We start from the raw sequence: 14,622 nt of genomic DNA on the forward strand, positions 1-14,622 counted from the left end.
CATTATTTGAAAGCTGACTGTATCCTCAATTTAACTGTAACAGGCAGATTTTTTTCTCTTCAGCCCCTGTTTGCAGTTCCACCACCACTTGCCAATAACATAACTCTGACAAACCATAAAGTTGACAAAGTGTTCATTAGGATTGATTTCCTCTCCCAAGCAAGTTTCAAATCTCTGTAAGTTGATTTCCATTGGCTTTCAGAAAGCTAAGGTAATTAATCCCAAATCATATTTAATGCTTTGGTAAATGACTCAAAGGATTTATTGTTAATCTAAAAAGAAAAATACACAGCCACAAGTCGAAGGCAGCAAGTAAATGTGGTGCGTGTAAAGACTGAGCTTTTTTTCCTGTGACAATATTGTATTTAACATTTTTCCTTCAACATGTCACCATCGTATTATGCGAAAAATAAACTTTGTTGATTGGGAGTATGTGTAGAGAGGAAAAGAATAGTCTCAGTGTCCCTTTGTCATACAGAGGAGCTCATTATGTGTGTTTTTGTGTACCATACATGCATAAAGGAGGGAAGAGAATAGGAAAAACTCTCAAAGGGTTTAATTATCCACAGAATTAGTACCACACATTGTGATGCTGACCTTGGTAGCGTACTCCCCTTCCCACCCGTCTGGTTTGGGAACAGTCAGCGTCTCTATTTTTCGAAGGAAACTCAAATTTGATCTGCATCTTCCCTCCACTGTCCACTACGATGTCCTCACTCTTGAGTTACTACAGGACAAACACTGGAAGGACCACATCAGTTGTATGTTACCAACAAACCACTATCAAAGCATGCCATCGTTTTCATATAAATAAATGATTCATGTAATTTCCTTTTAGTCTTCTAAGACACTAAAGCAAACACAAGTTGGACTGTTTTCAGACAAAACAGAACCTAAAAGAGGTTCTTGTCTCTATTCCCTTCCGTCTGACAAACGAAGAGTTGATTCTTTGAGACCAGGCCAGGTCTCTCTTCCAAAGCAAGGCCTCTCAGACTTCCTGGTCAAATGAAGGTTCATTAAAATTCATTCATTTAAAGTTCATTTTCGACTAATTTCCTTACAAGTTTATTTTTAAAACACAGTGGCATTAACAGAAACTTAAAAATTGCTAATATAAATAGCTCATATTTCGCAGCGAGAAACTTTGTTTACGTTCACGGCATTTTTTATTTTTTTTTACCATAGTTACAAATTTCATCTGGGGAGAGTTTTGTCGTGCTGACCAGAGGCTGCTTTGAAAAGCGTCCCTGTTGTGGAATTCAAGAAAAACTCCAAATGTACGACAGAAGCCATGGAATACTATGCTATTTGATCATCAAACACTCCAAAATGTGGACAGAATAGTAATTATTTCGTCGTGTCCCTCAATGAAAATTGCTGCAATTTGGCCACCATCCTTGAATGCAAATACAACAATGCTCCCTTCTGCAAATGTGTTACACTCAGTCATACAAGTCGCAGCCAATTGCCCGTATTGATGGGGCATGTCCTCCCTCCTCCGTCGTAATGCCCTCCCCCAGACATGATGTAGTGCTGTGGCGCACACCGGTGTCCCGCTCCGATCCATGCTGATGAGCTTGGTCAAAAGCAGCTTTGACTGGCTTCCAACTCACGCAAAGCAAATGCTGTTGGGATATTCTCGGTGTTGGTTTATTGTTTTATTTCAATGTTGTGCGCGACACAAATTCATATGATTCGTACTTTCACTTTAGCGAAAGAACTCAGTTAAAGTCTTAAACCTTCACGCCCTTTAACCTGGGCCAAGGAGCCGTCGTACTTTCTGGAGCATGGCCTGTTCTCATGCAGGAAGATGGCAACATGTGGGAACATACTCTAGTGGATTGAAAGAGTGGGAGAGAAAGAGGAGGAGGAGGAGGAAGAGGAAACAAAAGAGAGGAGGAGGAGGAGGAGGAGGAGGAGAGAACTGACAGATAGCAAGCTGTCAGTTTTGTTTCTCAGAGGGAGGAGCTGGTTTGACACCATTTGAGAGTAAAGCTGCCAAGTCACATGCAAGTAAGTGGAAAGCGATGACAGTCTCCTTGTCACTCTTTTTTTTGTCTATATCGAAGGCATGCGCTGAAATTATCAGTTGTGCCAGTCAAGCTTATAATGGTATTTGAGATAGAAATGAATAGAAAATGTGAGTGATTACAAACAAAGTTCGACGACTTGGCCGTCACCGGGAAAAGAACGTTTGATGAGAAGATTCTGGTGCTTTGAAGATAATGACAGACACTTCTGATGTCCCCGCTATATCATTCCTGCGTGTTGGAGATGTATCTGAGAAACCCTGCTCACTGATTGGAGTTCTTCTTTATCCAGCCAATCTTAATTCGGTCTGAGCGAGCGTTTTGTTCTCCGTTTGGACGAAGCAGGTTTGTGTCTTTTCTCAGCTCCATCTGTTGAGTTGGACAAAAGTCAAATTACTTACACGCATACTATTCCCGCATGCACTGGCATTAAAGATGCATCTGCTTGAGCACACACGGAGAAGGAAACTGAGCGGACCTGAGACTTGAGGTTTCTTTGAAGCGATGCCAAATCCCTCCATCCTGCAGCATCTCAGGGGGAGGCTGCTGACTGAAAAACGTCAGCCGGACAAAAGGACAGAAGATAATCTTCCCCCCAGAGCAGTTCAAATGACAAAAATTCACTTTTTTACGGCCTCGATAAAATTAATGGGAGTTATTAGAGGAGTTCTTCTACTCGTTACGAGTACCTAATCCTCTTTTGTACAAGTGGTTAGTTTGAAATTGATTCCGTTTCTTTCTTTGTGTCTCTGTCTCTCATCCTGTCATATCTGCCCCCCCCCCCCCCCCTTTTTTTCTTTTCCTCAGGTGTCAGAGAGATGCGATTACGTGTATACGAATGGAAAGGAGACGAGAGGCAAGAGCAAGGTGATGCTCAACTTCACCTACAGTTTCCTGAGTGCTCAGCTGGAGATGAGCGTGTGGATGCCCCGCCTGCCCTTGCTCATCGATGTGGCCGACCCGGATCTCAGCCAGATTAAGGGCTGGAGGGTTCCAGTCGGTACCGGGAACAAGAGGTAAGACCTGATTGTCCATAAGCATCTATACAGTGGTATGCTGTTTTATGTATTCTTGGTGATTTTACACCCACTTAAATAATGCAAACACAGTACAGTACTACTACTGAGGCAGGTGTAGAGAGTTTCCAACACAAAAAAAACCTCAATCCCTAACTCGTGAATATGCCAAGCCAATGCTGCAGAAGCTAAATGGATTTTATCCGTTGTGTACCCATTTATCACGAGACTAGTTGGCTATTTTAAAATAGTCCCAGGACATGTCCAAATATCGTTATTTAGGTCATTAAACTGAGAAGCTCTTAATAATCCTTGCATGAGAATCCAAATAACATTCTTCACCTGGTAAAATATATGTATTCAGACACGTGAGGCATAAAACACCAGGTGCAGAGGTGGAAAAAATGAGCATCTAATAATTCACCGGCCTCGTCTCCCAAAAGGAGATGAGTAATAATTTTGAGCATCACAGAGCGTGGACAAAAATCCCTGAGGGTGAAAAAGTGACACGGTGCACAATGATCTGTGCGGCGCACTGAGAGTTGCACAAGACGCTTCTAATAAAAAATGGTTTGATTTGAGATTACCTTCTGCTAATAGGAATGTGGCTGATTAGAACAGAAAGAAAAACATTCAAATTGAAATAGGTGATCAGTGAAGCACATTCACTCATTTACATTTATGTATTATCATTATTATACAGACAGATATGAAGAACTGAAACATTGCTTTTTTATATTGTAAAAAGCAATCAAACAGTTACTTGTGAGATATACCTCTTATTTGTTGTTGGTGATGTTGAGTGACAGTGTCAAGTCACAATTTGAGCCAAAGATACTGTAAATGGAATTCTTTCTTCCACTAACATCTTCATCCTACAAGTTTTAGGTTGTTGTATGCGAGGAAATAACTGTCAGTTTTCTTTTAAGCGGATTTATGGTTGGGTTTTTTTAAAAAGTCATTCTGATTTGGATCCCCCAGATTTTTTTTCCCTATTCATTATGACCAATATACTTTACACAGAATGTTTTACATTTAAAAACTAAACTCATCCGTCGCTCTCTGTTGGACAAACTATGCAACGGTGACACTGTTTCTAAATTTCTTCAGACCTGAAATACTGATATTTCAGCCTGGTTGATTTTTAATTTGGCTCCAATACTGGTGATTCGGGCTGGGTATTGTCGTTGTTGAGATTGTGAAAATGAGTTAGCAGACAACCCAGATAAACGCAACCCAAGTAACCAGTGTTGTTTGCCTTCAAATGTCTGTACATTTAGTATTTTAGTAACACTTCACTTACTTTTTTACTACTGTATAATTCTCTCCAAAATCTTTTCATTGGTGGTTACAGGAAGGATGTAAAGTTGTTGACAAACACTTGTAGTTCATATCTGACTTGAACTACAGTAAACCATGTATTAAATGTTCATGTGCTGTTGCTTAATAAGGGACCTTAAAGTGTTGCCACCAAGTCCCGGCAGTGTCGTTTCCCATTGGCCTACACGAGCCACAGGGTGGCACTCTAACACAAATACCCCCTGTCACACATGACTGGTCACATGAGTCCGCTCTGCCAAGTGCTGCATGATGTGTGATGTTTATCTGCATATTTGTGAGCTAACAGAGCAAAATAAAGAGCGAGAAAGCTCAATAGCCACGTTTTTCTTGGCGGAGGTTTTTCATTGTGTGCGTGCGCTCAGTCGCACAAGCGAGTTAGCCACCTCATTACGCCTTGGGCCGACCTGTCGCTCACTGCTACAAACATGACCTCACCTCATGTTTCTGTTACCAGCCTCGAATGTCACCTGGGTTTAGACTGCCATCCCTTTCGCCGAGCTGGAGTAAGGAAAGGAAAGGGGAGGGGATGGCGAATGGAGGTTAGGAACTCTGCCAAGCCATTGGGCCACAGCATGTTAACCTGTCAGCGTGTTTTTCTGCCTGACCGGCCATGCCTCATTAAACCTAATGAAAACTGTCACTGTCACTCGCCCCGGCCACCTGACAGGTGGAGAGAGAGGGAGCGAGAGAGATGCAGGCGGTGCCCGGAGAGAGAATGAAGGTGAGAGAGCGAGAGAGAAGCAGACTGAGAGTGTTGAAAAATAGATTACCGAACGAGTTGGAGTCTGACAATGGCAACGTGCGGGACAACAGAACAAACCCTTTTCAGTGACGGAGAGTGACGAACGATGAGGAGCAGATGGATGAAAGGGTGATCTTCATGCCTAACAGCCACGGCAATGTTTCTCTCCTTCATCAACTTGGGCTTTGGAGCAGTTCTGTGTCCCAAGGCCACGTTTTGTTCATCACTGCAGCTCCCGCAGCTCAACCTGGAGACCAGACAATACAACATGTTGTTGTTGTTTACCAGCCACGACAGCAGGACTGTTAATTTTCTCACCTTGCGAGTCTGCGCACGAGTGCTCGTGTAATAATAATGTACTGATGACTGCTTCACATACATGCAATATTGCATTCATGACTCACGGATGAGCACATCAAAATATTGACAGGCGTCAGGCTCTACTTAAAAAGATGATTCATAGGAGCCAACGGCATAGTTTGTGTCTGCAAGCATTTTTAAAAAAAGGAATTTGTGATAGTAATTTTAAATCCTAAAACTTTTGAGGAACGCAGAGCGGGACTTCAAGAGGTGGAAAAGGATAGGACAAATGTGTCACAGAATTCAATGGCTTTGTGGCAAACATTCCTTTGCTGCAAAGCGTTCACTCCTGAGATAAATATCTACAAAGTGTTTGCCGTGGGCCAAATAGATGGCAGACATACAGCAAAATATCAGCTGCCCTTTTGAAGAAAATGAGAAAGAAAGCAAAGCAGCAGTTTGTCTCTGCAAGCTGTTTTAATGGGTTTTTGAAAACACTGGGAACCTATGGTTTTTCTGGGGGGAGGTCAGGCAGACCTGCAGCACGACAGACAGTAGAGGCTTTGACTGCAGTAAATACATCAGAGGGTTTAGACTTTGTGGGCTTTCGCTGTGATAAGGAAAAAAACGAATTACACTGAACTGTGATAGGAAAAAAAGTTGAATTATGCTGGTGTTAACCTTCAAATGATCTTTTTTTCCCCTGTGCACTTCTCTACACACACGGGGACTCCCTGTACTTTTTACTTATGCCTCCTCCTCACTGTAGTAAGTAATCGATCAATGTTGTATTGCCTTTGCTCATGTGCCCCTTTTTGTCGTACTCCTTTAGGTATGAGAGGGTCACGGATGACAGGGAGGATGTCGACCGGGCAGACGAGAGGACGGAGAATGCTTGCGTGGCCCAGTATCAGAGCACCACCCTGCGCGTCCTCACACACTTTATGGCAGATACCAGAGACGATGGAGGAGCCACGCAGGACGACGGGCTGGGCCAGCAGAACTTCCTGTTGGGCAGCGACTGGCAGGTGGAAGTGACACAACTGGTCAAGGAATTGCTGAGGGTGGAGGACCCGAAGGTCGCCCAGCTCCTGGAGGGCCAGGTCATCGTAGGCCTGAGCCCCGGGACCACCAAAGTACAGGTGTGTGTGTGTGTGTGTGTGTGTGTGTGTGTGTGTGTGTGTGTGTGTGTGTGTGTGTGTGTGTGTGTGTGTGTGTGTGTGTGTGTGTGTGTGTGTGTGTGTGTTGACTTGAAGCTGCGTCAGTTCCTTCCAATCCTGTTGCCTGTAGCAACAAGCATCTGTATACAGCTACCTGTCACTACCTGAACAGCAATGAACAACTGTCAGACAAAGAAAAATTGACACGCAGTCGCTCATAAGAATTTCCAATATTTTTCATGGGGTTTGTTGGAAACAGACAGTGTGAATTTTGGCCTTGCGCTCATAATGTGGCAAGAAAGATAACTCTTAATTGAAGCTAATGAGGATCTGTGTCTCCCGGGTGCATAAAATAGGCAATTCTCTTCTTAAGCATGAGCCAAGACAACTTCATAAGGCAGTAATATGCTATGGTCTGTGCTTTTCAGGTTGTTGTTGTTGAGTTCCCATGCTCCCACGTGACCAAACAAAATAATGCAGCTTAAGTGTTTCATGTTTAGACGGGGAAACATGAAAAGTACAAAGAAGGAGGTTGGAGGGAACCCACGCATATAGAGAATGTGGAGTGAGAAAGAACCGGCTTTGCTGTGGAAAAGCGTCACAAAAACAACTGCATTGATTTGCAGCGTGGCATAAACACTTAAGCCAATCATACCTTAAAAGAGAAACATGCCTTCATGGCACGTTCGATAAAAGATTGCACCTCTGTGGTCTCTCTCTCTCACACACACACACACACACGCAGACACTCACAAATCTATTTATCTAATACAACAACCAGATCTTTGCTCAGGACAGCATGAGTACCCAATCACACTGTAAATAAATACCATTCTGGCATTTACAAGATGGCACAACACATTGTTGTAGCAGTGGACTATAATAATAATCTCTCTCTTTTTATTTATCTATTGAGTTGTGTGCAACTGCTGGACTGATTATGTGTTTAAAGCTGCACTGGCTCACTGATGGCCAGGGCATGGTGTGATCAGAAGGAAACGTCGAAGAGGTATTTGATATGTCCTTGTGTTAAGTTTGATATCGATGTAACGGGGGGGACTGAAAATGTGTGCAGCCATTTGTGATCATTTTACTTCTGAGTTGTTATGTGGAAGATTTACACCTTAGGGATGAACGCTCTATAGGCCATATACTAAACTCCAGCTCAAAAGTAGGCAAGTGTAATCGAATACTTATGAAAAACTAAAATACTGGAGACACTACCACCAGTTATGGATCCAGCTTTGATTATGCACTCAGCTCAGTCTCGTTATCTAGTGTCCCAATGTGTACAAGATTCTACTCGTACGTTGGGTGCATCCAATTACATATACCTTTCCAATGTAATGTGGTGAAAAACAGCAGCCTTGCAACAATACTGGCCCCTATTTGTTTTGGGGGGGTTTTGGGAGTAAGTATCCATCGTCCATTAGTGGTGCTGCTTTGTTTTGTCGTTTAGAATACTCTTGGAATAAATGCATACATTGTGAGTGGGGAATATGCAAAACCCTTTGATTTCCTCTTTTTATAAAATGTGTTCCTGTGTTTCCTTTCTGCATCACCTCCTCGATTATAAACACATTGAATTAACTCATGCATATTGACAATTGTGCTAAGAACACTGAAATCCAAGTATATCCTAAAAGGGTTGGATTAATTGCGTCCATTGCCAATGACCTTACCATGTCCACAGAGTCCAGCATTGTGATTGGAATGTGCATTTGGTTCTTATCTACAGTGCAGCTTGATCTAGAGCTCATTAACCAAATCATAATTTGCTGTTACCTATAAGAAGTGTGTCTCTCCCTTGGAATGCAAATTACACAACTTAACATAACGGTTAATTGCACCACTGAAGGCAGTCATGATTTGAACATGAATGTTCCTGTTATTTAATAAACAATTTGCACGTGTGAGCAAAGTTCTCAGTCTAGCCCTTGGTTTGCAGCTCAGGTAGTCCGCGGGAAAGGTTAAGTCGTTGTGAACACAAACATGCTCTTTATTTTAGGACGACGCTTGTGGGTTTAATCCAGAGAAACCATCTTAACACTTAATTAAATGGAATGAACCACGAGGTTTACTTGTTCTAGTGACTTTTATAATTTTGCTAAAAAACGATTTCAACATCACCATTTTTTCTGTGACCTTTAATTCTCTTGTAATTTCCTCGGATGGTCGATGTGAGGAAAAGGTACATTCTTCCCCTGATTGCCTCCTTTGAAGCATCACACTATTACAGAAATATAACAACATCCACGCAGCTGCACATTTGCCTTCCGGCAACATACTGAATGTGCAGGGAATGTTCCAGGATCTGACTGTGATAATCGGCAAGGCAGAAATGATGTGTAAGGAGAATAAAGACTTGTTTTTCCTTTTTCAATATTTTCAATATACAAAGCCGGTGTTATGTTCTAGCCTTACAAATCGGATATTATACATTCTACAACTGAATAGACTTTTGAGTGTACAGGATCTTTCTGTCGTCCTATCAACCTAAGCGTAGAATGATTTCAACAGTTTTCTGCTCACCTGCATGTGTTTCATGTCCTGGCTCCAAAATCAGAGATCATAGTTGGCTGCCTTCATGAGCTATGATGTTGCACAGTCAAACTCTGAAGACACACAATAAGTATGTGGGCACTGTGACAAGGAATTTCTTGACTTGATGGCTTCTTCCTCCATGTCGCTGTCCTCTCTCCTCAATCACTGTCATATATCCACGAAACACATCTAATATATCTAAATTTAATATGCCTCCATTTTTTTTAAAGACTTTAAATATGTGATCAAACTGTGAATAATTAAATAACTGCAATTAAGGACCTGGATTTGAGGTATTAGATGATTCCATGGTGGTCACAGAACGGGTAATTTCATCATTAATATACTGAGCTGCAAGTTCAATGGTGTATAAGGCGGAAGGAATGAATTAAGCACTATCTCCCTGACATGTTATGGATAGACTACTTGAATACATAATCATTGAGAAAATGTCAGTATGATGAATTTAGAGAAACATGGCCTGGGCAACTCTGGATTTCATGTAATATTCTGGGTTGCACAAGAGCAGGTCCAGGTGCAAATAGGATTTCTTGAGGTCGGGCAGTGGAGGCCCTCAGAGATTCAGACTGATATCATACGAGACAGGACTCTGACAGCCTTGACTAGGAAAGGGTAAGCTTGCAAGGGGTCTTTAATTGACCTCTGGGGGTGGAGTGAAGCAACCTGTAAGCTCGGCAACTGGTGTGAGGCAGGGTCTTGACATGTCTGGAGTCTGGTGGGGGAAATCTCACTACTACGGATATAGGGCCAAAGGCAGGACTTGCAGTCTGTGGTAGAGAGACACGAAATTTCAGAAAATTGGAAAAAGGTTTCTGATAAAGGGGAGGAGAAAGGACCTCACTCTTTCCAAAGAATCAAGGAAAGGAGTCTTGACATCTTTCAGATGAGAGCTGTATAAAGTCTGAACATTTGTTAGTAGTTTTGATCCATTTGAGGAATACAAAAACTTCTCCTGACATCTTGTGGAAAGTTCTGCTGGGGGTTTATAGATTGCATTGCCCGGTATCTTTAAACTTGAAGAGTGCATTCTTTTCTCGGCTGAAAGTTGGGCAGCTTCTGCTAAGTCGAGAAGGCAATGACATGACTTCTTGAACTGTACACTCAGGTACCCACTCTCCAGCTTATATACTGTATCATTGGCTGACATTGCAAGTTAGAAAAGCACATAGCATCTTTTGAATCATCACCTTACAATACTTAAATTGTGTGAAATGCTTTTTTAGTGGATCTCTTGCCTAATTAGATTATACCCAGTCAGTTTGTCCATATCTAATTTCATAACAAGCTAGTAATCCATGGAGCATGACTAATTTTCAGATGAACATAATTTTTGCTTTATTGCTTATTACAATTTACTATCATCCTTGTGCACACCTCTGTTTGGGGCCCAGAAGGGAAAATGAAAAGAGGTACACTAAAGGGAAGAAAACACGGGAAAGGGTCTGTACAAATGAGGCAGTGATCTGTGCTGACAGTTCATTATGACTGGTAAACGCGGCCGAGCGGGGGCGGCTGAAGCCCTAATTGGAGCGGATGGGAGGGATTCTCGTCTCATAACAGTATCACAACTATGTATATGCTTACACCTCTGGCAACTCATGAGGGTGGAGGATGTGTTTGTATGTTTATACAATCACAGTGTTTCTTCATCCATGCAGTACCAATGTTAACAGTGTGGTAAATACTCTCACTATGACAATGGCATATTCAATTTAACCCAATACAGACAACAGAACATCTGACTTTGCCTTAAATAAATCACTTAATTCCAAGTTTCTGTTTTATTTTCGTTGGGCACACCCCATGAACCATGGAGTATGATTGAAATTAAAGTAGGAACTACAGAGGCGCTTCCCGACAAACTGAGAGTGCAGGCTTCAGCTCGCACGGCTGTAGGATTGGGTAACTTATCATCTGCAGCGACACCACTGTCAACAGCGATGGCCACCAGCAAATTGGCTCTTTTACTCTCTTAATTCGTAGCAACAACGTCATCTCGGATCTTAAGAGCAAGTGTTTGCATGTCTTGCAGGTGCTCTCCCCTCTGACGTCATCCGTCTTGGCTGAGAGGAGCTTCAGGGTGCTGGATGATAAAGTGAGTGTGACAGAGCTTGGTGTGCAGTTGGTGTCGGGCCTATCGCTGTCCCTGCAGCTCAGCCCAGGGAGTAACAGGGCAATTGTCGCCACTGCAACCACACAGGAAGTCAGTGAATCACTCAAACAGGTATGAGTACAAGACATCCAAATATCTCGCAGCACTCGACATCATTCTTTAACCTGTCATGAGAGGAGAGAAAAGTCTAAAAACGTAACTGTACTAAAAAATGCATCGTGTTTGGATTGCAAGTTCAGGGTTTGATCTGGGTTATTATAGAGTCTATGTTATAGACTTGTTAATGTTAATTTTTCTTTTATAATTAATTCACCCTTTATATAGAGAAGCCATCGCTTTGATTTGCATATCCAGCCACTGTACAGCTCAGTTGTTGTAATTATAATTTCAAATGGAGGAAGGCTACTGTCTCTTCCCTTGGAGACAAAAGAATCTGGCTTTCAGGAGAATAGTTTCAAATCAACTGCATCCAATTGTTTCAATGAGCCTCTCCACTGTAATTAAGGCTCACTTTTACTTCCACCATGTACCTCTGTTTCCAGTCACCATTATGCAGTCGTAGAAAATGTGCAGTAGGCTGTATTTTGGAGTTATTTAGAGGGTTATGTGCACACTGTTACCGCCTTTGTACAAATTCTCTTTGTCTGTGTGTCTGTTTTTTTTTAGGAGTCCCTCATCAGTGCTTGGCTGCAATTCAGCGATGGATCCATGACACCACTAGACAACTACAACCCTGCTCATTTTGCTCTGGCAGCCACCTCTTTGAATGAAAAAGTGGTGGCAGTGCAGCACACCGCAGCATGGAAATGGCCCATCATTGTTGCCAAGGGCGAAGGTCAGGGTTCTCTTGTGCGTGTTGAAATGAGCCTGTCAGATGTGTGCCAGAGGGGCAAGCGACGTAACATTGTAGCCACTGGAATGGCAAATGTACAGGTAAGGTTTGGTCAGCCGGAGGATACATACAGACAACCAGGAGACCGGCGAACGCGGCCTGATCCTCCATACTATGGTGGATCTATCTCTGACATGGAAACTGGGTTAATCAACCGTGGAGCCACCACCATCAGGGGCCATGTTCCAGTGAGGCCTAACGGGGGCCGTCTCTCAGCAGACAGTGGTGCAAGAGTCCCAAGTGAATTCTCCGAATATCCAGATCAGGCTGAGCTACCTCGGAGCCACAGCACTGATGAGGACTTGTTGCCGTCTCGTCGAGGCCTTACAGACCTGGAGATCGGTATGTATGCCCTGCTGGGGGTCTTCTGTCTTGCCATCCTGGTTTTTCTCATTAACTGCATCTCTTACGCATACAAATACCGTAGCAAGCATCTGTCGCTGGAGGCCCCGGAGACAATGCCCCACGCCCACGACTGGGTTTGGCTGGGCCAAGAGGAAGGGCTTTGTCTGCAGCAACAGCAGCAGGATGAGCTGGGCTGTACCCTCGAGGAAGGTAGTCATCTATTAAATGGAGGTGTCCAACGAGGTAATGCCGGTGTGGGAGGATGTAGCTCAAGTGGGAGAGATCACAGGAATGAGTCGCTTAACTCACCCACAACCAAGAGGAAGAGGGTGAAGTTCACGACCTTTTCCAATGTCAAGGCCAGTAATGGATGTCCTGTGCTCAGCCCATTAGCTCTGGTGCAGACCAGTGAGATAAAATGGGTATGTCCGGATATTGAGCTCGGGGACTCAAAGGATCTTAGGAACTACATGGAAAAGCTGAATGAGAATGCGATGAAGAACATTGCATAGGGGGCACTGGGCATTTCCAATGAACTAAAGAGAAACTCACCTGAATGCCTTCAGAATAAGGAGGGGATGAGGGCTGGAGGGGAGGGAAGGTAAAGAAGATTAAAGGGTGCAGAAAACAGACAGTAGTGCATTCAAGCCTCCGTTGTTCCGATGACAGTACTCAGAAGTGGTCAAGAAATGGATGACCACACCACATGAATCCACCATGACACCACAGCATAATAAAGCAGGAAATGTTAACTTGATAGTTGTTGCTTAATGTTCGTTATTTGTCTTTAATTGAGGTTCCGTTTTCCTTTTTCTATGCACCATGTGCTTTGTTTTTCTTTTTTTCTTTTCTAAAAATCATCATGTCTTAATGTTGTATTTGTTGTATTTTTTATTACAATTTTAGCATTGCTGTATGCCCTGTACCACCCGTCAGCAAGTGTAGACTCTAGGAGAGAAGAGTTCAGAGCAATTTTGTATTGTATATAAATGCGAGTTTGATTTGGAGGTATTATATGTACAGTAACATTTTGTAAAAGTGACGTTTGGTTATGTTTCGGTTTTTTTGTTTTGTCTCCAGAAACCAGATCCATGCATGATGTTGTTAAAGATGAGGCATGTGTGTCTGATCTGGTACCTGAAATGAAAGTGTATAGATAACTAATACCTCTGGAGACATGTCAGTTTAGTATTATTGCGTTCATTCATTGTGGAGTTTTGGATTGGTTTCTATATGCTGATATTGGTTGAATTTGTTTTTTCTTTTTATCCCCTACCTTTTCCCTTCTTAGATTTATGCTATTATTTATATAATCCCCTGAGATTATGTTGCATCCTTCATAAAAATTTAAAAAAAAATCCTCTGAAAAGGTCACACTCGATAGAAAAAAAACTGATCACCATCAATAGTATCAATAGACAATCACATAAATGATTTATGACTCAATTCCTTCATTTATAATGTTCCATAAAAATCTGTCCAGTTTACAGCTGAATCTGGCTTTAATAAGGCGGAGATCAGTTAAGACACATCATTTCTACTGTATATGACATTTTGGATCCCGTCACTGGATGGACAAAAAAGATATGATGTGAAATGAACGTCCAACCTCTTCACTACCTTTCTCATATGTTAGTTTTAGTCAAGCCCATTCTTTTATATCTCTGTTTTAAAAATTGGCTGCTGGACTAATTAAAACTGAAGGTGACTCGTCTCCATCATTCTATTGTGTGATTCATTGATTTGCCTGAGGTTTTTTTTTTTTTTATCCTAATTCTGTCTTATTCTGCTCATCTCACTGGTTTGTGTGAGTACACAGACAAGTGGCTTCATTAAATATCAAAATGAAGTGCCTGTTGTTGTTGGCAGTCAGTGCAGCTGCCAGCTGAAGCAGAAGAGATTAGTTATCTTGCACCAATCAATCATATTCAACCACTGATATATTCAGATGTTACTGTAATTACTACCACAACAGAAAAAAATGCAAGTGATACACCTCAAATAGAGTAAAGTACCAAAAAATAGTACCGTTGGATACTGGTACCAAATTCGGTACCGGCACTGTAATCGTATCGGTTCAAATGCGAACAGTAGTAAGCTATTAGTTACTCTGCACAT

The 14,622-nt window shown here is 42.3% G+C and overlaps 1 protein-coding gene across 1 annotated transcript in view; it reads left to right on the forward strand.

The window, feature by feature from the left end:
- si:dkey-112m2.1 (transmembrane protein 132C) overlaps window positions 1–14,218 on the forward strand; it is a 115,909-nt gene extending 101,691 nt beyond the window's left edge. Inside the window, exons 6-9 of the mRNA XM_035609212.2 lie at window positions 2,838–3,046; window positions 6,262–6,571; window positions 11,187–11,378; window positions 11,934–14,218. Coding sequence (XP_035465105.2) covers window positions 2,838–3,046; window positions 6,262–6,571; window positions 11,187–11,378; window positions 11,934–13,016 — 1,794 coding nt within the window. The 3' untranslated portion in view covers window positions 13,017–14,218. The remainder of the gene's footprint in view (window positions 1–2,837; window positions 3,047–6,261; window positions 6,572–11,186; window positions 11,379–11,933) is intronic.
- The last annotated feature ends 404 nt before the right edge of the window (window positions 14,219–14,622 follow it).

The sequence above is a fragment of the Scophthalmus maximus genome, chromosome 20 (assembly GCF_022379125.1).
Source record: "Scophthalmus maximus strain ysfricsl-2021 chromosome 20, ASM2237912v1, whole genome shotgun sequence".
NCBI lineage: Eukaryota > Metazoa > Chordata > Actinopteri > Pleuronectiformes > Scophthalmidae > Scophthalmus > Scophthalmus maximus.